This window comes from Cololabis saira, chromosome 5, assembly GCF_033807715.1.
Source record: "Cololabis saira isolate AMF1-May2022 chromosome 5, fColSai1.1, whole genome shotgun sequence".
NCBI lineage: Eukaryota > Metazoa > Chordata > Actinopteri > Beloniformes > Belonidae > Cololabis > Cololabis saira.
The window spans coordinates 50606497-50627878 of NC_084591.1; the positions used below are offsets into that span (position 1 = coordinate 50606497).

The 21382-nt window shown below is 42.9% G+C and overlaps 1 protein-coding gene across 1 annotated transcript in view; it reads right to left on the reverse strand.

The window, feature by feature from the left end:
• Positions 1–21382, reverse strand: part of sf3b3 (splicing factor 3b, subunit 3) — a 72539-nt gene that overhangs the window by 33205 nt on the left and 17952 nt on the right. The window contains exons 16-21 of the mRNA XM_061722341.1: positions 18140–18283; positions 14043–14165; positions 13188–13342; positions 9699–9873; positions 7869–8074; positions 5389–5545 (exon numbers count right to left, since the gene is read on the reverse strand). Coding sequence (XP_061578325.1) covers positions 5389–5545; positions 7869–8074; positions 9699–9873; positions 13188–13342; positions 14043–14165; positions 18140–18283 — 960 coding nt within the window. The remainder of the gene's footprint in view (positions 1–5388; positions 5546–7868; positions 8075–9698; positions 9874–13187; positions 13343–14042; positions 14166–18139; positions 18284–21382) is intronic.

A 21382-nucleotide genomic window follows, 5' to 3' on the forward strand; every position in this document is an offset into this window, starting at 1 on the left:
TTCGGACTCAATGTCTCCGGCCTCCCTCGGAATCCGGTCAAAGCGCTCCCGGAGGTGGGAGTTGAAGACCTCCCTGACAGGGGAATCTGCCAGACGTTCCCAGCAGACCCTCACGATACGCTTGGGTCTTCCAGGTCTGACCAGCTTCCTCCCCTGCCAGCGGATCCAACTCACCACCAGGTGGTGATCAGTTGACAGCTCAGCCCCTCTCTTCACCCGAGTGTCCAAGACATACGGCCGGAGGTCAGATGACACGACTACAAAGTCGATCATTGACCTCCGGCCTAGGGTGTCCTGGTGCCACGTGCACTGATGGACACCCTTATGCTCGAACATGGTGTTCGTTATGGACAGACTGTGGCTAGCACAGAAGTCCAATAACAAAACACCGCTCGGGTTCAGATCGGGGAGGCCGTTCCTCCCAATCACACCTCTCCAGGTAACACTGTCGCTGCCCACGTGAGCGTTGAAGTCCCCCAACAGAACGATGGAGTCCCCAGTTGGGGCATTTTCCAGCACCCCTCCCAGGGCCTCCAGGAAGGCCGGGTACTCTGCACTGCCGTTCGGCTCGTAGGCCGAAACAACAGTGAGAGACCTATCCCCGACCCGAAGGCGCAGGGAAGCAACCCTCGTTAAGTGGGGAGAACTCCAACACATGGCGGCCTAGCTGGGGAGCTATGAGCAAGCCCACACCAGCTCGCCGCCTCTCACCATGGGCAACTCCAGAGTGGAAGAGAGTCCAACCTCTCTCAAGGAGTTGGGTTCCAGAGCCCAGGCTGTGCGTGGAGGTGAGCCCGACTATCTCTAGTCGATACCTCTCAGCCTCCCGCACAAGCTCAGGCTCTTTCCCCCCCAGCGAGGTGACATTCCATGTCCCTAAAGCCAGAGTCGTCGTCCGGGGATTGGGTCGCCGGGGCCCCCGCCCACGGCTGCCACCCAAATCACACGGCACCTTCCCCTTATGAACCCTCCCGCGGGTGGTGGGCCTACGGGAGGGCGGGCGGTCAAGAATCAATGAAGTTCATATTATCTATATTTACTATAGCTTGTTTGGTTTCTCTGTTATCGGACACAGTTTATCATGACATACCGGAGAAATGTCTGATGCTTCATGTCCAGCTGTGTCTGGTGACAGAATAAATTAGACAAGCTAAAATGATTTGTTTACTGAATGAGCTGTTGCATTTTCTCTCTTTTTTTTTTAATCACTTTAAATGGATATTGAAAGGCCTATTTGAGTTATTTATTTCTTTATTATTCTCAGACAGATGAGGAAATTCGACATTCCCACAGCACAGCAGTGGAGTCTGTAGGGATGGGAATTGATAAGATTTTTTCGATTCCGATTCCATTTTGCTTAACGATTCGATTCTTTATCGATTCTCTTATCGATTCTCATTTGGAAAAAAGAAGAAGAAACCATTGTAGTATCAACTTTGTTTTAATAAAACAAAGTTGTCACTAAAATTGTTTCTTTGTTTCAATTTCTTTGTTTCTCTGATCTTTTTTGTTCAAAGATATAAAACTTTTATATCTTTGAAGAAAAAAATATAACATAACATTTTCTTATGATTCGTGTTTTGTGGACGGTTGCTGCACGCGACCAAACAACAATAAAATGCAGACGATGGCAAGAGGAATTCCCATTTAAAGAAGGAACAGGAGAAACGGACAGTAGGGTGGTGTGTAAACTAATTTAGGCTGAACTAAATTACAACAGCAACACGACAAACCTGCGGAACCACTTAAGCCGACACCTTGCGGATGCAACAACCTACGGCTGAAACTGTGGACCCAAAACAGATGCAACTCGACCAAGCCTTTGTCTGCAAACTAGCGCCAAGATCTGTCCACGCACGGAAGATAACGGAGTCCGTGGCGTCCTCATTTGTAAGGACCTTCGACCGTTCAGTGTTGTGGAAAATCAAGGTTTTAGGAAGATGGTACACACACATGGTACACAAACTTATGGTGCTGCTGAGTTTAAATGCTCAGTTCATTTCTATGTGAAGTAACATGTCACGTCACGTGTTGACCGGGCATGAAAATAAAAATAATTGCCAACAGATATTTGTGTATTTCTACGTCTTACTGAATCGATATTGAAGCATTTAAAATCAATAATCGAATCGTGAGGTTCTTAGCAATGCCCAGCTCTATGAGCTACTCTCACAAAAACATGCACACAGTCCTGGGGCCTCATTTATAAAAGAGTGTAGGATTCATACTAAAAGTGCACGTAAACCCAAAAGCCGAAAACGCTGTGCGCAAAAAAAAAATCTGGATTTATAAAACCGTGTGCACGCACACTTGCACGCAATGTTTGCTTTATAAATCAGTCCAGCTGGAAGGTTGCGCACGTGAATTTGCCTCATACCCCGCCCTCTACACGCCCACTTTTTACCAAGAATGGTCAATGCAAAGCACCTGGCGACTGTATTTGCATATAAATGAACCTGCTGATCAACGGTGTTTTACACTCAAAAATCATGGCAGGGAAGACCAGAAAGCTAAATTTCACGGAGACTGAGATGGAGATGTTGTGGATGAGGTGGAGGCAGGAAAACGACATTATTTGGTGATCACAGTAATGGCATCACTAACAAAAATAAAGCGAGTGATTGCCTGCCAGAATCTGATTTCTGGCCGCGGGAGCGCGCACAGCAGCCCGTTGAGCGATAGCGCTGAAACGTCACATTTTCAGATTATGAAGCTCAAGAATCAAGATCAAATCATATTTAGGTGGAAACAACCTTTCATTAAATTGTATTTGGCCTTCAATCAATTTTTGGCAGGTAAAAAGACCCATTTTCAGGGGAGAAATCAGATTCTGGCAGGAAATCACTTTTTGGCACGACACCGGCACGGCCTGTCCGCGGTAGGATGATTTGACAGATGAAAAGACCCCGTCAGATCACGCGCCCACATAGACATCAACATTTATCTATGTGGAAGCGTGATCTGACGGGGTTTTTTCTTCCGCCGAAGCGTCGTACACATAGACCTATGTGGAAGCACTTTCTGACTTCCTGCTGTTAAATCGTCTATTTGCATGAAAAAGCCTTTGAAAAAAAAGAAACTGAGATAAAAGAAACAGGGATCGTACAGTAGTATTTTCTGCCGAGGTAGGACACCTCGGCAGAACACCGGCTTGGGTGTACATGGATCTATAAGTCTGATATGTGATGATGACATTAAGAGTAATACATGAATCTGGCTTCATTTCACCACCTCACCGCCGTCGCCAGTTCCCCATATCTTCAAAATGTTCGTGCACGAGGGTCAGGGTTGGCGTAAAGATACACAAATTTTTCAGTTAGTTTTTTTTTTTTTAAATCCCAACCTTTGCGGTGAAGGTGGCGTGCGCATCTTTCAAGCCCTGTTTTGTGCGCAAGCAAGCTTTATAAAATGAGGCCCCTGGGCCTACATTCCCCCTCTGGCCAGCCAGGGAACAGATGGGGTGGGCTAACGTGATCGGAATACCGTGATCCTTCCACCGGTCCACCGGGCCGGAGAAGCCCCACCCTGTCTGGTGAAAAGAAGCTGCTCACTCCTCAAGTAAGGAGGAGACCTGAGCTCAGTGTGGCCCCCCCGGGGTTGGAAGAGGAGCTACGCCCAGGACTGATATTTGGTTGGGGGGGGGGGGCGCAAAAATGTTGTTTTGTAAGTACGGGCATGTAAAAAAATATAAAAGCTTGCGTCACAGCCAGATAGAAACACCTAAAAACATTTCTGGTTAAGTGGTGGGGAAATTCCTCTAGCTGTGTGTAATATTGTGACGCATCACTCCTTGGTCTGTTATTCCCCATCAGGTAAACACTTGTAAGCTGATTCACCCCCTGATCTCCACCCTGCTCATGTTTCTGGGGAATTGCCCAAAGAGCAGTATGGGACACCACAGGCTGAGCCATCTTTAACGGCTTTATTTAGGACCGTCCCTCCTTGTGAACTCTCATGACCCTGGAGGATTGTTCTTATTATGCAGCGCAAACATTCATTTCTTTTGCTCTGCAACTCTCAGATTAAAACTTTGGAGACACTGTGTTGTTAACAGACATGATGGACAGACAGAAGCTGACAGCAGTGTAGTCAGTGCCAGAACACAATGCTGCCAGATACCAGGAATACAACAGTTTACCCGTCATGACAGGCCGACCGAAAAGGAATTACAGACAGGTTATTTCAAATGAGAGAGCTGAAGAAATGGCTGCTGTATAACAAACATTATCATTCCCCAATATCAGCAGGAAAGGCCAATAGGGGGAATTCGTTGATGTCAATTTCCCACTGGACCACGACCCCTTACTGGCACTGAGTGGCAAAAACACCTGGAGAAAACGGGATAACAGCCGATTATGGGCTTAAATTAAAGGCAGTTGGACTTGACAGTGACCCGTTCAGTTACCCCAAGAACCAGTGGTCCATGGACATTAATATTTGGTACAGTTACCAAGAACCAGTGGTCCATGGACATTATTTGGTACAGTTACCAAGAACCAGTGGTCCATGGACATTAATATTTGGTACAGTTACCAAGAACCAGTGGTCCATGGACATTAATATTTGGTACAGTTACCAAGAACCAGTGGTCCATGGACATTAATATTTGGTACAGTTACCAAGAACCAGTGGTCCATGGACATTAATATTTGGTACAGTTACCCCAAAAACCAGTGGTCCATGGACATTAATATTTGGTACAGTTACCAAGAACCAGTGGTCCATGGACATTATTTGGTACAGTTACCAAGAACCAGTGGTCCATGGACATTAATATTTGGTACAGTTACCCCAAGAACCAGTGGTCCATTGACATTAATATTTGGCCACAAATCCAGTTTCCTGATATTTATATGTACTTAATTTCTACGCCGGGGAAATACACGAAGCAAAGCTTGAAGGCTTACAAAAGTATTGACGCTTGGTCCGACTTCAAGGCAGGATTTGTTGTATAAATTGAAGTGATGAGGACACTGAACTTTATGATTTTACCGTTTAACGTTAGCTACCCAAAAATCCAACATTACCTGATACAAAATGGGAACCACAAATCCACGTTTCGGTGTCTGGAATCCAGTTGTTTCTGTGAATTGCAGCGATCCATTTGTCTCTATTAAGCTTTTTTTTCGGCAGTCTGTAAAACGATAACTCTGATTTCTTGCTATGCTAAATCTATGAGTACAGTCTATCTCACGACAGCTCTTTCCCATTTTAGATTTTTTCCAGTTGCTCAAACTGAAAGTTTACGCTGCCACTCAGTCTTTCCGACACCCAGTCTTTCCGACACCCAGTCTTTAGGACACGTAACCCGCTGTGAAGTCGCATCTGTGACGTTGTGCGCATTCCCTCTATATGAAAGAAAAAAAAACCTGCAGAAGTCAGACCTACCTTATGCACAAACTCGAGCTTCTCCCCTCCAGCAGTGAGCCGATAGGTGTAGATGAACCCGCCCCCCACCGACCGGGGGTTGAGGATCATGTCTCTGGCTACGCCCACCAGGACGTACCATTCGTCCCCCGTGTTGGGAAACCGACACACTGCAACACTGAACAAGACAGAGAAGGCAAAGCTGTGAGAACATGGCACATCTTCATCAAATGTCATCGATGAAAGAGATGGGATGCATCATTGTGGAAAATGGACGTATGAACAGTTTTGTTAAGGTGAATTAAATGGACGAGACGACGAACTTCTCTGACATGGGAGAAGGTCATGTCTCATCCAACGTTGGTTTGGGACAAGCGCCAACCATCTCACTTCCAGGTTGAAGCTCATGTGGAATCGAGATAAGTTGCCGTTCCTCTACTGACCCATCAACCAAAAGTGAGTCATTCTCCATCGTCTTCCCAAGCGGCAAGGCTGCATGCGGTACGGAGAAGAGGCTTCAAGACCACTCTGAAGGAACCAATCTGTCACCTTAACTAATGCTCATTTTTTAGGTTTGATGCAGTGTTCATTTCCTTGACGAAGACTATGACAAAAAATGTGTCAAATAACTTCTTCATGGACGAAAACTAAATAAAAAGTCAGATATGATGATGAAGACTATGACCAAATATAACTGACACTTTATTTTTTTATTTTTTAAGATTTTTTGTGGCTCTAGTGGCCCTTTATTCAAGTTGCAGACAAGAATGTGGATGACATGCAGCAAAGGTACGCAGGCCGGGATTGGAACCTGCAACCAATGCAGGAGCACTGTAGCCTCCACCGCTTGCTTAACCCACTGTGCCACCGACCGGCCCATAACTGACACTTTAGTCAATGAATAAAAACGAGACGAGAATGTTGGGAGGGAAGAATGGACAAGAGATCCAATCAGAACGACTGTTCTGTGGGAAGAGTTGGGAAGAAACCCAATCAGAGCGAGTCTCATTGTGAGGGTAGGTTGATCTATGCGGAAGCAGCAGAGCATCTTAAAAAACTGCGGACGGGACATGCAGCGCAACAGCTAAACAAACGCAGCAGCACAGTTCAGGGATTAAAGACAAAAATATATTTTTGACTGAACATTTTTTTCATGCCAGTTCATATTCCCCCTCCATCTCTGCGCTGCACCACTTTAAGAATGGCCACCTTTCTGCCGTGCGGTCGCTTCCCAAAGGTGTCAAGTAAAAAAGTTAAATGCTGTATTAGCCCTTCTGTTTTCTATCACCATTTGATTCGATCCGATATTGATGTGAGTTAGTGTTATTAAAAATGTTTTTGGAGCTGTTGCTTGAATTATATGACTGTAAAATAACTAGTGAAATAATAATTTCACAATAATTATTGTGAAATAACTAAAAAATAAATCACTCAAATGGGTCTTTCAATATCCATTTAAAGTGCAAAAAGAAGGAAATTGCAACAGCTCATGCAGTAAATAAATCATTTTAGCTTGTCTAATTTATTCTGTCACCAGACACAGCTCGCCATGAAGCACCAGGCATTTTTCAGGTGTCATGACAAACCGTGTGTCCAATTACAGAAGAAACCAAACAAGCTATAATTAAAATTGATAAGTAAAATGGATCACTGCAAAAAGTCAAAATCTTAAGAATATTTGTCTTATTTCTAGTTAAAATGTCTCATTTTAGTAAAAGAAATCTCATTACACTTAAAACAAGACTCATCACTGGAAAAAACAACAATTTTCACCTGTTTCAAGTAGATTTTCACTTGAAATAAGTAGAAAAATATGCCAGTGGAACAAGATTTTTTTTGCTTGTAATAAGAAGATAAATCTTGTCCCACTGGCAGATTTTTCTACTTATTTCAAGTGAAAATTTACTTGAAACAGGTGAAAATTGTCAAATAAGTTATTTTTCTGGTGATGACTCTAAATGTTGAGATAGCAGCAAAACCACATTCATTGATGAAATGACATAAGGATGGAAAGGGGGGATGATTTGGACCATTTTTAGCTCTGTCTGTCCGTTTTGTTGTCATGTTTGTACTCGCAGAACAGCTTCACAAAGTGTTTTTTTTTGTTCCATTTTTGAGGCAAACATGGCATTATTGATTAAAAATGGACATTTCTTGGGCTTTATTTGATCAACATTATATAAGAGCGCCCTCTGCTGGACCATGAGGCAAACTACTTCCAATTAATTGGAAGAACTTTATATAATGTCGAAGCAAACGGACTGAGAAATGTGACTACCAACCGATAAGAATTGCTTGATTTTGAATTTGGACTATAAAAAGGTGATGACACAAAGGGAATGTTAGAAAATCATCATTCACACATCTATTGTTTCTTAAGGAAAGATGTGATATGATGAAATCCTCTCTACCCTACTAAAGTTTCTAAGGATTGTTTGATGACAGAGATAATTTGCACGTTCATTTGCTGTGCAAATTACGTTTAAATGCGTCCTGCTCACCTGAATGCAGCTTCGTTCTGCTCCAGCTGCACCTGGTCTAGCGTTGCTCCCTGTATGGGATTAACCAGCCGCACCAGCGACGCCCACTGCCCGGCTCCGGCTTTAGGCGCTCCAAAAATGGCTTCGGGGAGATTCTCGTTGAGGAACGCAGCAGCCATTTCAGCAGCCAGCTCTCGCTCGTCCTCGCCAGCAGCCTCCACCATTTCCTACAGCAACACAAGATCAATCGTTTGTTTGACTGCATTTTGAGCTGCAGAATATGTTAACAAAAACCGGCCCATATCAGTCAAGTATTGACATGTATATTTTGTTCTGAGCTGCTGTTGCAGCTATTAAAGTGCACTTAGCAGAGCTTGGGAACATTAACCTAGAGAAACTAACCCCCCACTAGTCTTGGTGTCGTCAAAGTCAGAAAATCTTGTTGAGGTTATTGGAAAGGTCATTAATCAGGAATTGAGGACGAAGGTTCAGTTATTTCTGATCAGGATTTTTCTGCATGTTACGCAGATAACGACTCATGGCAGCCCAGAAACAGACTAGGTTTTGTTGGTATCTGGCTGAACATGAACACAAAATAATAATCCACTATGACAGTCATTTATCTTTTTACCCGGTAACATATTATATAATGAATGAAAACACATTGGCCTCTCTTTTGTGCTTGTAAGGGGGGCACTGGTGGTTCTAGGACTTTTCTGAAACAGGGGCCATTATGGTGCCAAATGTAACCTTCAGAGGCCACACCATTTTCATCCAGATATAGCGCTGCTTGACTGAACGTCAATTTGCGACAATGCAAAAAGCACATTATCCAGCAGGTGGCAGTAAAACATGTTGACTGACTGAAAAAGTAGGAAACGCGCATCAAGATGACTTGCCATGCCAAAAGACTGTGACTGCAGTGTTTAATATCTCTGGCTGGAGTTTCCATCAACTATCCCTGAATACTTGATTCCCTGCCATGGAGCATCTTCTGGACGATGAAACAGCAGTCTGCTCTGTGGAATTACTGTGGACTTTGTGTCACAAGGCTGGACTCATTCTTGAACCAATTTGATTCCCATCATAGTCTGACTGAATGTATTTACCCCTCAGCCTTATTGAAAACCATTTTTCTATTCAAAATGCCACATGATTTTAATACATAAAACACAAATAAAGACTAGATCCATATGGCATCATTACCTACAGGGATTACAGCTAAAGTTGAACATACTTAATTATATAGGCTACTTAATGTTTGTACACTTGTAAAAATGACCAAGTCTACTTCTTCTATTTATTAGCAGCTGTAGGCATTTGGATACTAAAACAAGTTAGAACTTCAGTAGACCCTTAAACTGCATTTATCCTCTATGCAATCTCAATGAATGCTGTTTCCTGAACAATACACTCATATTATATCATTTCCTCCTCCAGACTGTTGGTGGTTAACTTGAATTTCTTTTGAATGACCCAAACCACTTCATTAAGTAGATGTTTGGAAGCTATTCAGTAATTTGGGCTGATCATCTGATGGATGAACTTTGCTCGGTTATCTCCAACATCAGTTATACAGTTTTCAAGCTTAGGGCTAGTAAAACTTCATGCACATGTGAGAGGAAAATAGCCCCACTAGAACATCCACTCTTGGCTCAGTCTTTCACATTAACACACTGCATCTAGAACAACAGATCAAGTCTTTCTTTCCAAGCTGTGAACTGGAGTGAGTGAAGACATGCAGTTTACAAGACTTGCTGTCATGTCAAGAGAATGTGTGACATAAAAAAAATACATTTATAAACAAATATGCTAAAACAATCCATGTTTGATGTGGCGAGCGTTCCACACCTCAGCCATCTGCTGCTTCCTCTGAGCCTTGGTTGCTTCTGTGTAGGCGTTGTGGTCCGTCTCAATCAGGACCAGGTTGTTGGTTTCTGGGTGGATTACAAACTTCCTGGGCGTGTACTGCAGAGGAAAGGCCACCTGGTTGAAAACCGCTCCTAGTTTCTCCAGAGCCAGGATTCTGCAGTCACATCAAGGCAGAAGAAACAAGTTAGGCACTTCATTCATATATTTTATTTAACAGTAGAACCCAAAACTGGAGGCGTTTGCTTTATTAGTAAGATAGATGTTGCATGTGTTTTGAGTTCCTACCCGGACAATTGCGCTTTGTCCAATAAGGAAAAAGAAAAGGTTGACCTATGATTACTGCAAGCTAGACCAGTGTCTCCCAACCTGGGGTCCGGGCCCCCCTTGGGGGGGCGCCTGAGATCTCTGGGGGGGGGGGGCGTAAAACTTTGTCTGCTTTGAGGATATGCATGTTAAATAAATAAAAAATAATAACACACCTAATGGAATACTGTAATCCAAGTCTGTATAAACCCACTTAGTATTTTAAAATGACCAAAATATATTTCTAAGTTATTTAGCAGGATAAAAACGTAATAACTTATTATATCATTATTCAACATTTAATCATACTACTACTCAGACAGGTAGGAAAAATGTTAAAAATGTTTGCGCTCATATTAAAAGAGGGCTGAACGATGAATTGCATTTGCGATAATATGGCAATGTGAAAAAATGAGATTTTCTAACCGCAAAGGCTGCGATTTGACCAGTCACGTGATCTGGTCACGTTGCCGGCAGCGAAAAAAAGTCAGTGCTGCGTGTCCGCCTGTAACCTATTTATCATGGCCTCAGTGTTAGGGCTCGGCCAGGCGGGGCTTTATAAATATATGGGCTTTATAAATGTATTAAATATATGAGCGCAGAGTCGGCGAGGAGCTGTGTGCGGCGCCGAGCACGAGCCGGGCGCACAGTGAGTCGCGCTGTGAAGCCTGATTTATGGTTCCTCGTTAAATCAACGCAGACCCTACGGCGTAGGCTCTGCGTTGGTGTAACGCGGAACCTAAATCAGCCTTAAACCACACCTGCAGCCCGACAGCTCATCAGGAGGAGAGGTTAAACAGCGGGGCTGCCATTTGTTCATTGCTGGTTCATTTTGTTAACTCTGTGAGATAGTTTGCTGGTGTTTTTTTTTTCTCTGTGATTTTTGAGTTATTTATGAAGAAGTTCTGAGTTCCCTGTGAGCAGTAGTCGAGTTGAGGGGGGATGAAATAAAAACGGTCCAAATCATCCCCCTGTAAAACTGCCATCACTCCTTTCCATCCATTATGTCATTTCATCAATGAATGTGGTTTTACTGCTATTTCAACATTGAGAGTCATCACCAAAAAAAATAACACCAGAAAAATAACTTATTTGACAATTTTCACCTGTTTCAAGTAAATTTTCACTTGAAATAAGTAGAAAAATCTGCCAGTGGGACAAGATTTATCTTTTTATTACAAGCAAAAAAATCTTGTTCCACTGGCATATTTTTCTACTTATTTCAAGTGAAAATCTACTTGAAACGGGTGAAAATTGTTTTTTCCAGTGATGAGTCTTGTTTTAAGTGTAATGACATTTCTTTTACTAAAATGAGACATTTTAACTAGAAATAAGACAAATATTCTTGTTAAGATTTTGAGTTTTTGCAGTGATCCATTTTACTTATCCTGTGAAGGACAGAGTCATATTGATAAGTTCAGAAAACTGTTTTTTATTATTGTGTTTTGATGTATTTGATGTAAGCCCAGTGGATATTTCAAGCTTACAGAAGGCTGCATTTAACTGCTGCTATGTCATTCCTGTAGTATTTCTGAAGGTGTTTTGGTCAGTGCTATTATTTGCTATGCTATGCTATTTATTTGCCGGGGCGGCAGTAGCTCAGGTGGTAGAGCGGGTCGTCCAATGACCAGAAGGTCGGCGGTTCGAATCCCGCTCTGTCCCAGTTTGCTGTCGTAGTGTCCTTGGGCAAGACACCTTACCCACCTTGCCCCGTGTGAATGTGTTTGAATGTTTGGTGGTGGTCGGAGGGGCCGTTAGGCGCGATATGGCAGCCACGCTTCCGTCAGTCTGCCCCAGGGCAGCTGTGGCTACAATGTAGCTTACCACCACCAGTGAGGATGTGTACGAATGAATAATGATCTCTGTAAAGCGCTCTGGGTGCCTTGAAGGGCGCTATATAAATCCAAGTCATTATTATTATTATTATTATTAATATATTATATTATTTGTAATCAGCACAAATTATCTGTCCCCATATGATAAAATCCACCATCCCCCCTGTTTTTTTTTTTTTTTTTACAACTCGAGTACTGCCTGTGAGGAAGGTTTTTTGTTCCCTGTGGGAGTTTTTCTTCACCCGGTTTGGTGTCGTGCAATTGGGTTCAGAGAGAACGACCCATAACACTCATGTGTACAGACGTGTGTAGACGTGATAAAGAGGTAAAGGCACAGATTTGTTTTCTTTATTGTTGTAATCTGTGCTTTAAATAAATCTGGCATTGTTTATTATAAAACAGACTGATTTATTGCTTGTGTAGTTGAAAAATACATGAGAACAGGACCTTGAAAAAAATAACCGCATATTAAAACGCAATCGCAATATTGAGGAAAAAAATCGCAATTAGATTATTTTCAAAAATCGTTCAGCCCTATTGGTGACACAAAATGAAAGTGAGAAAGACAAAGTCATATGTATACAGGGTAAACCAAAGAGAAATGTATCACAAAAACATAATTAATGTTAATTTTTTTCAATTAAAGATTTGTAACGAATCACTTGACTCTTTTGGTGCTAGTACGTACGGGTCGGGGGGCCCGGCTGATCTTAGACACAAGTAGGGGGGGACAAGGAAAAAAGGTTGGGAACCACTGGGCTAGACGATCAATAGCCTTGTGCTGGAAAAGTGTTAAGGGTCCAAGCTTAGGCCTCTGGCTGAGACATCTAACGTCATGACTGGCTCTAGAAAAACTCACCTACTGTGTCAAGAAAAAGCCCTTTGAATTTGATGATATATGGGGAAAGTTCTTAGCTTTTCTTAAAAACGGTGATATTGATGAGGCCTTGGAAGCATGAATATACAGTGAGGTGACCTGAAGAGGCATCGTGGAGATACTTTATATAAATACTTACATTTTAAAATGCCTCTTATTTTTTTATTTTATTTATTTTTTCTATTTAGTTAGTTGTTATTTCTGTTACGAGCTTGTTTTCATTTTGTTAATGCGTTTCTCTTCTTTTTAATGTCCTTGCCCTTGTCTGGTTTTTGTTTGTGTTTTTTTGCGTTGTGCTGTCAAAGGGGGTTTCTGTATTGTTGTGTATTATGTGGAAAATCTAATAGACATGTTTAAAAAAAAATTAAAAATAGATGTTGCATGCACCATTTACTTCAATTAAAAGTGAATCCTACATGTGTTTCCCCCCCTCCAGAGCAGATGCGTCCGTACCTGAGCGTGTTGGTGGAGATGGCCACGATGCCCTCGGGACACTGCTCGGAGGCGAAGCCCGAGGCGTATTCCAGAGTCTCGTACGAGAGCGGGGTCAGGTGGAACCGGGACTGGTACGAGTAGCTGAGCCACGAGCGGCTGGACATGGCCAATACCTGGTAATGAGAGCAAGTGCTGTGAGACTTCCACAAACATTTCTTTCCCTTCAATTCAACTAGCAATGGATACTGGTTTTTATGTATGTAATCCATTGGCCTTTATAATTCCTTATTTTCATATGGTACTTTTCCACTAGCACCTACTCGGCTCTACTCATCTCAGCTCAACTCATCTCAGCTGGACTCAACTCAGCCTGGTTTCTTTTCCATAACAATTCAGCACCTGGATCAGAAGTAGGAGGTTGGAGTGAAGCTGCTGTGACGTATTTGATTGTATATCTAAAAGGAAGAAGAAAAAAACACTAAAGATGTAGAACCTGGAGGAGATGATAGATGTGCTGCTGGGTCTGTGGCTTGTGTTCCATATCAAGTTAAAAATGAGAGTGAGAGAAGATTCAAGCGGTGATGCTTTTTAATTTTGTTTAGTTTGTCTCTGCGCTGCTGAAAAGTCCGTTAGTAGCAGAGCAGCTATGAAGAGACAGAGCTCCTGGTGGATCTGGTCGTTCCTTATCGCCGTCTAGATCAGTGATTCTTAACCATAGGGCCGCGGCCCACACTTGGGGCACTTGGGGAAGGAAAGAACCAAACCGAGTGGAGGAGAGTCGGGCTGAGTAGGTACTAGTGGAAAAGCGCCAATAGAGACATTATTGACACAGTTTAACTGTTGTGTGAGTTAAATGTGAATAAAGGTTCATACAGCTTCCTGGCCCTGCATCCGGACTCTGAACAGCTTGACGGGTCGGGAGCCCAGGTAGCGGGTTCTGGTATCTGACAAGTCCCCGGTCACGGGGTCCAGAACCGTCCTAAGCAGCACACCGTTCTGAGGGATTTACAGACAAACATACATTACAGGCTGAAAATCTCACAACCAGACAAAACAACAATAGAAAATGCTGCTACACAATACATTTTTTAAAAAAAATAAAAAATTGTGACTTCAATTTAGACCTACATGCAATCTCATTTCAAACTAATTTCTTCTGCATTTTATTTGACGAGATGCATCACAAAGAAACACTCCTACTTTCCTCCAAGTATCCAAGGAGTTTCTCAAACACTCCAATACATCCGAGGAGATTATCACTTTAGCATTATAGTTTATGTAACTATTATTCACTGCTAGGGATGGGAATCGAGAACCGGTTCTTGTTGAGAACCGGTTCCCAGTGTTTCAATTCCTTGGAATCGTTTGCCTTTTTCCCCAAACGATTCCCTTATCGATTCCAGCGGGCGCGAATGACGTCACCAAGCACGTTGCGCAGCGTGCGCATTTGCGCCCAGCAGGAAAACACGGGGACAAAGCGGCATAAACGCTGGGAAGTTTGGTTACATTTTACCAAAAAGGATGACAACAGGGCGACAATTCTTGCAATGTGGACATTTCAACAGAGGGGGGAAACTGTTAGGACTCAGCCGGCTGATCCGCTGGGAGCGCGGAGTCAGCCTGCATGTGGTAAGGCTGATTTATGGTTCCGCGTTACACCAACGCAGAGCCTACGGCGTAGGGTACGCGGCAACATGCACCGTACGGCGCGCAATGCCGCGTACCCTACGCCGTAGGCTCTGCGTCGATTTAACGCGGACCATAAATCATGCTTTAGAAGAGCTGCGCTCCGGCGGACAGCGGAGCTCCTGACACAGCTGCAACTGATCAGCTCATCTATGGAGAAGTTAAAGAGCATCTACCGCTAGATTCTCCTTTCATCAAGGCAGGAAGAGAATCAGGCCAGAATAGATGAATGTCACCAAGCAGGGACTAAGTTTGTGGTGTTGAACATGTTACTGGACATTCTTGTGTAATTGCCACAAAATAATTTGTTGTTTTTCATTAATTTCTACAGAAGAATATTTATTTTATTATTATCATTTTATATTAAATACATATTTTACTGTATATTACAAATCATTTTGTGGGGACCCACTGGCACCATCGAGGAGCCTAAGGCTGGGGGCATCTTAAGACCTCATTATATTTTTTTTGTTCAAAGATATAAAAGTTTTATATCTTTGAACAAAAAAGATCGGAGAAACAAAGAAATTGAAACAAAGAAACAATTTTAGTATCAACTTTGTTTTATTAAAACAAAGTTGATACTAAAATTGTTTCTTTTTAGTATTTTAGTATTTTCTAAAATGGTTTCTTCTCCTTTTTTCCAAATGAGAATCGATAAGAGAATCGATAAAGAATCGAATCGATAAGCAGAATCGATAAGAGAATCGGAATCGAAAAAATCTTATCAATTCCCATCCCTATTCACTGCACTGGCTTGTAGTCAGGATAAAGGGTTATGGTTGGAATTTTGAAAATTGTAAAATGACAATAAACATTTCAATCAGTGAAAAAAAAAAAAAGTCATGCCCAAGAAATGCAAAAGGAAAAAAAAGAAAAATTGTGATTCTCATTTTTCGAGTATTATTGTGCAGCCCTTATATAAAATATTCACAAGCTTTAAATATTTGTTTAACTGCTCAGATGATCATCTAACTGCTGCACCGCAGGCCGCAGTTTTGATTCATGAACAATCTGAATATCTAGTTGTATATTCTTCCTGTTCAACAGAAATTAACTCAATACCTGCACAGAAATGACTGAATGAATGAATGAATGAATGAATGAATGAATGAATGAATGAATGAATGAATGGCTGTAAACTGGGCAAGGCAAGTTTATTTGTATAGCACAATTCAACATAAGGTAATTCAAAGTGCTTTACATCAACATTAAAAGCAGCAAGACATGGGTGGTCACGTGATCCGGATCAAGATGGACGCTTGAGACTTTTCTCCACTCCAGGCTTCAGATAAATCTGTAACTTTCTCCAAGTAAACTCACTGTCATCAGCCAAATCATATCTGAGATGCCTAGAAAGCAGCGCGGCGAGGACTATTCTATTTTTTCACCGTCGCCTTCCGCAACTAAGATGAAAATTGCCGAACAAGCGGCTGCACGTGTACCGGACGAGGCTAAACTAGCTCATGCTAACTCTTGGGAGCTGGCGCCGACTAACCAAGCAGCTATGGAGCAGATTTTAACTGAAATAAAGTCTGTGGCCTCCCGGGTGAACAACATGGATCAATCAGTCGGCGCTCGCCTGGATACCATTGACGGTGCGCTAAACAAAATAAAAGTATCCGTCACATCCTTTTTTTATCCTGTGGTTCTTAATTTTTAAGTTTATTGATTTCGATGTTTTATCTTTGTGACTGAAGCGTCTTGGATTTTTTAAAAGCGCTCTATAAATAAAATGTATTATTACTATTATTGTTATTATACTGACATTTAGTTGAATTCACTTTTTTTAAATGGATAGATTATATGGCTCTCACTGAAATACATTTCCAATTTTTTTGCTTTCATGGCTCTCTTAGTCAAAAAGGTTCCTGACCTCTGCACTAAATCAATGCATCTCTATTATTGTTAAAACAGTCCTGCGCAGGGCTCTAGAGCAGACCTCAGGTCTACAAGAAGTTTGTTCCACCGGTGAGGAGAAGAATAACTGAACGCTGCTTCACCTTGCTTGGTTCTGGTTCTGGAACCACAACAAACCAGATCCAGATGAACCTCAGGGGTCTGGGAGCTTCATAGGAACTAACAGATCCAGATGAACCTCAGGCGTCTGGGAGCTTCATAGGAACTAACAGATCCAGATGAACCTCAGGGGTCTGGGAGCTTCATAGGAACTAACAGATCCAGATGAACCTCAGGGGTCTGGGAGCTTCATAGGAACTAACAGATCCAGATGAACCTCAGGGGTCTGGGAGCTTCATAGGAACTAACAGATCCAGATGAACCTCAGGGGTCTGGGAGCTTCATAGGAACTAACAGATCCAGATGAACCTCAGGGGTCTGGGAGCTTCATAGGAACTAACAGATCCAGGTGAACCTCAGGAGTCTGGGAGCTTCATAGGAACTAACAGATCCAGATGAACCTCAGGGGTCTGGGAGCTTCATAGGAACTAACAGATCCAGATGAACCTCAGGGGTCTGGGAGCTTCATAGGAACTAACAGATCCAGATGAACCTCAGGCGTCTCGGAGCTTCATAGGAACTAACAGATCCAGATGAACCTCAGGGGTCTGGGAGCTTCATAGGAACTAACAGATCCAGATGAACCTCAGGCGTCTCGGAGCTTCATAGGAACTAACAGATCCAGATGAACCTCAGGGGTCTGGGAGATTCATAGGAACTAACAGATCCAGGTGAACCTCAGGAGTCTGGGAGCTTCATAGGAACTAACAGATCCAGATGAACCTCAGGAGTCTGGGAGCTTCATAGGAACTAACAGATCCAGGTGAACCTCAGGAGTCTGGGAGCTTCATAGGAACTAACAGATCCAGATGAACCTCAGGGGTCTGGGAGCTTCATAGGAACTAACAGATCCAGATGAACCTCAGGCGTCTGGGAGCTTCATAGGAACTAACAGATCCAGATGAACCTCAGGGGTCTGGGAGATTCATAGGAACTAACAGATCCAGGTGAACCTCAGGAGTCTGGGAGCTTCATAGGAACTAACAGATCCAGATGAACCTCAGGGGTCTGGGAGCTTCATAGGAACTAACAGATCCAGATGAACCTCAGGGGTCTGGGAGCTTCATAGGAACTAACAGATCCAGATGAACCTCAGGGGTCTGGGAGCTTCATAGGAACTAACAGATCCAGCATGTATTCTGGTCCAAGACCATTCAGGTCTTTGTAGACCAGCAGTAGGATTTTAGACTATGTAAATGGGATTATCTTGTGTTCTTTCAAAGCATGTGTCTCAACAGTGACACTTCTGAAATCAAAATGAATACCTGGAGGCCGATGTTCAGGTAGAGGAAACCCATGGTGGTTTTGTCTCCAAGTTCATCCTGCTTCTCGATGCCGCCCATCTCTACGATGCACAGACTCTCTGGCTGGGCAGGAAGAGCCTGCATACTCAACGGCTGCAGACAGTCCTGAGGGGAGAAACATTCAGAGCGTTTGAACCATTTCAACATGTGCAAGGTTCCAAAAAAAATAGTAAATGCAACTCATCACAGTGTTTGGATGTAACATGTCAAGAAAACACACACAGACACACACAACCCCCCTCCCCCTGCAGCCCACCTCCCACACACACACCTATCTTCATTCCATTTCAGAGTAGAAATATCAGACTGTATTTTAAAGTATTTTTTTTGTATTGTTGCAGTGTTCTTTTTTCTTTTTCTTTGCAAACGAGAGCTGCAATGTCAATTTCCCTGAACTTGTACATCTAATCATCTAATACAACAGCGTCTTCAGTCTTGCATAGATGCTTCTCAGGATTGTACAGTAGGTAGGTAGTCTGTCAGTAGGGAGATGAAGCTCTGAGACTTTTCTGATTTTGATGACTAACCACCTACAAGAGAAGTGAAAGAAAGCAGTGCAGCTTCCTGGGGGAGCAGAGGAGGACCAGCGCGGGGGAGCGGACCGGGACCCGGGACCAGCGCGGTGGCTGAGACAGGTTTATGTGCAGCGACCCAGTGGTTTTTTTTAAATTCTTTTTTTTGCTCCTGCTTTATTTTTAAATAAGCACTCTTGTGTGTGTGTTCTGCAGCGCGTGTGTGTGCAGCTCTGTGTCTGTAGACTGCGCCTTTTGGGTCGGTGCGCCGTATGTGTGTTTTAAAACCAAAAATTATACACAAAACTGAGGGTGCGCCTTTTCACACGGTGCGCCGTATGGTCGTGAAAATACGGTATGATCCCTGGGTTACTCCTTTTAAAACCCGAATATTCAGTCAACGGAACAGGAATTTGTTTTCTGACTACCGTATTTTCCGGACTATAAGCCGCTACTTTTTTCATAGGTTTTGAACCATGCGGCTTAAACAACGGCGCGGCTATTTTGTGGATTTTTTTCCACCGCCAGGGGGCACGCTAACCGGAATTACCGGTAGAATCAAAAGTAAGACAAGTAAATGCAAAGAAGAATACACTACTCCTTTAGCAGATAAAACTAGGTAGAAGCAGATAGAAAAACGACGAATTAAATATTTTCAAATTCTCACCCCCCTTCATCATGGAACCCACACGAAGAACTGTGTGCTGCTGACGCTAAGGGAGTTTTTACCTGCCATTGTTTATATAATAATTGCTCGGGGGTTTATGTTTATGTTTATGTTCATGTTCATGTTCTGGATCTCTGGAAAGCGTCTAGAGACAACATCTGTTGTATTAGACGCTATATAAATAAAATTGAATTGAATTAGAACTTCGCATGATGCAAGTTTTAAGTTGAAGGCCGTTGATCCCGCTATACAGGAAGGTAACCCCGCTGCTGCTCGGAAGCTTAGCGTCAATGAGTCCATGGTGAGACGTTGGAGGATGCAGCGGGATGAGCTCATGCAATGCCCAAAGTCCAGGAAAGCTTTCAGGGGACATAAAAGCAGGTGGCCTGAACTAGAAAATGTCCTGGAGGACTGGGTGAACACGCAGAGAGCGGGTGGCCGGGGTGTATCCACTGTACAGGTCCGACTTAAAGCCAAAACCATTGCCCACGAAATGGAAATTAAAGATTTCAAAGCGGGGCCGTCATGGTGTTTCAGATTTATGAAGCGTAAAAACCTGTCCATCAGAACACGGACCACTCTCTGTCAGCAACTCCCCCCTGACTATCAGGAAAAAATAAAAAACTTCCATACATTCGTTGAAAAACATGTACAAGAACACTCCATCAGACCAGATAAGATCATAAATATGGACGAGGTCCCTTTGACGTTTGATCTGCCGCTGACCAGGACCATTAACAAGAGGGGCGCATCATCCGTGCAGCTGAAAACAACGGGCCATGAGAGGACGCATTTCACCTGCGTTCTGGCATGCACTGCATCGGGGCAAAAACTTCCACCACTGGTGGTTTTTAAGCGCATTACTATGCCTAAAGAACAATTCCCGAAAGGCATAGTGGTCAAAGTTAACAGCAAAGGCTGGATGATGGAAGGCGTGATGAAGGAATGGTTAACGGAGTGCTACAGCAAGCGACCGGGAGGATTTTTTCACCGGAAAAAAGCACTGCTTGTTTTGGATAGTATGAGGGCCCACATCACAGATTCTGTAAAAGCAGCAATCAAGAAAACAAATTCTATTCCAGCTGTGATTCCTGGAGGTACGACCAAGTTTTTGCAGCCGCTTGACATCTGTGTCAATCGGGCATTTAAAGCTGCGCTCCGGGTTGAGTGGGAGACTTGGATGACAAGTGGAGAGAAGTCATTCACAAAAACCGGCCGCATGCGAAAAGCATCCTTTACTGACGTCTGTCAGTGGATCCTAACAGCGTGGATTGCTGTGAAAGAATCCACCATCACCAGCGTGTTCAGAAAGGCTGGACTGCTGCGCCGCGAGGAGAGCGGCGCAGCTGCAGAGCCGACCTCAGCGGAGGATGACAGTGACGCGGAGAGCGAGACTGATGGAGACAAATGTGATGAAGCGCTGCTGAGTTTGTTCAACTCCGACACTGAAGAAGAGGACTTTCTGGGTTTCAGCGAAGATGCTTAAGGTGACGTGATTTCACAGATAAATAAATAAATACCGTTTATTTTCTCTTGGTTCTGTCCTGTTTTAATCAGCAAAGTTGCTGCCGTGTTACTGTTAAAAGACATGTTGTCTTTGTTTATTGTTAGGAAAGGATCTATGGTATTTAGGTACATACATGTATCATTTACAGTTAAAAATCGTTCTGTACATGTATTAAATATTTCATTTAACAAATAAACTTTAACATAAATATCTGCAGCTTCCATATCTTTTTTTTTTTTAATAGAGTGGGTGCGGCTTATATATCTTTTTTTTATTTTTTTTTTTAAAATAGAGTGGGTGCGGCTTATAGTCCAGAAAATGCGGTATGTTCTTTTTGCAAGGAATCCTGGTCTTTTGAGTCCAGGAAGTTCTTATAAACATGGAGAAACACAAGACCAGGAGGAGACTAATCACTTCATAAATGTAATGAAGGATATGAACATTTCTGCATTTGTAGACGGTAGAAAGTACCGGGATAGAAGATTTACAAGAAGGTGAGTGAAAAGTTGCGTGAAGCA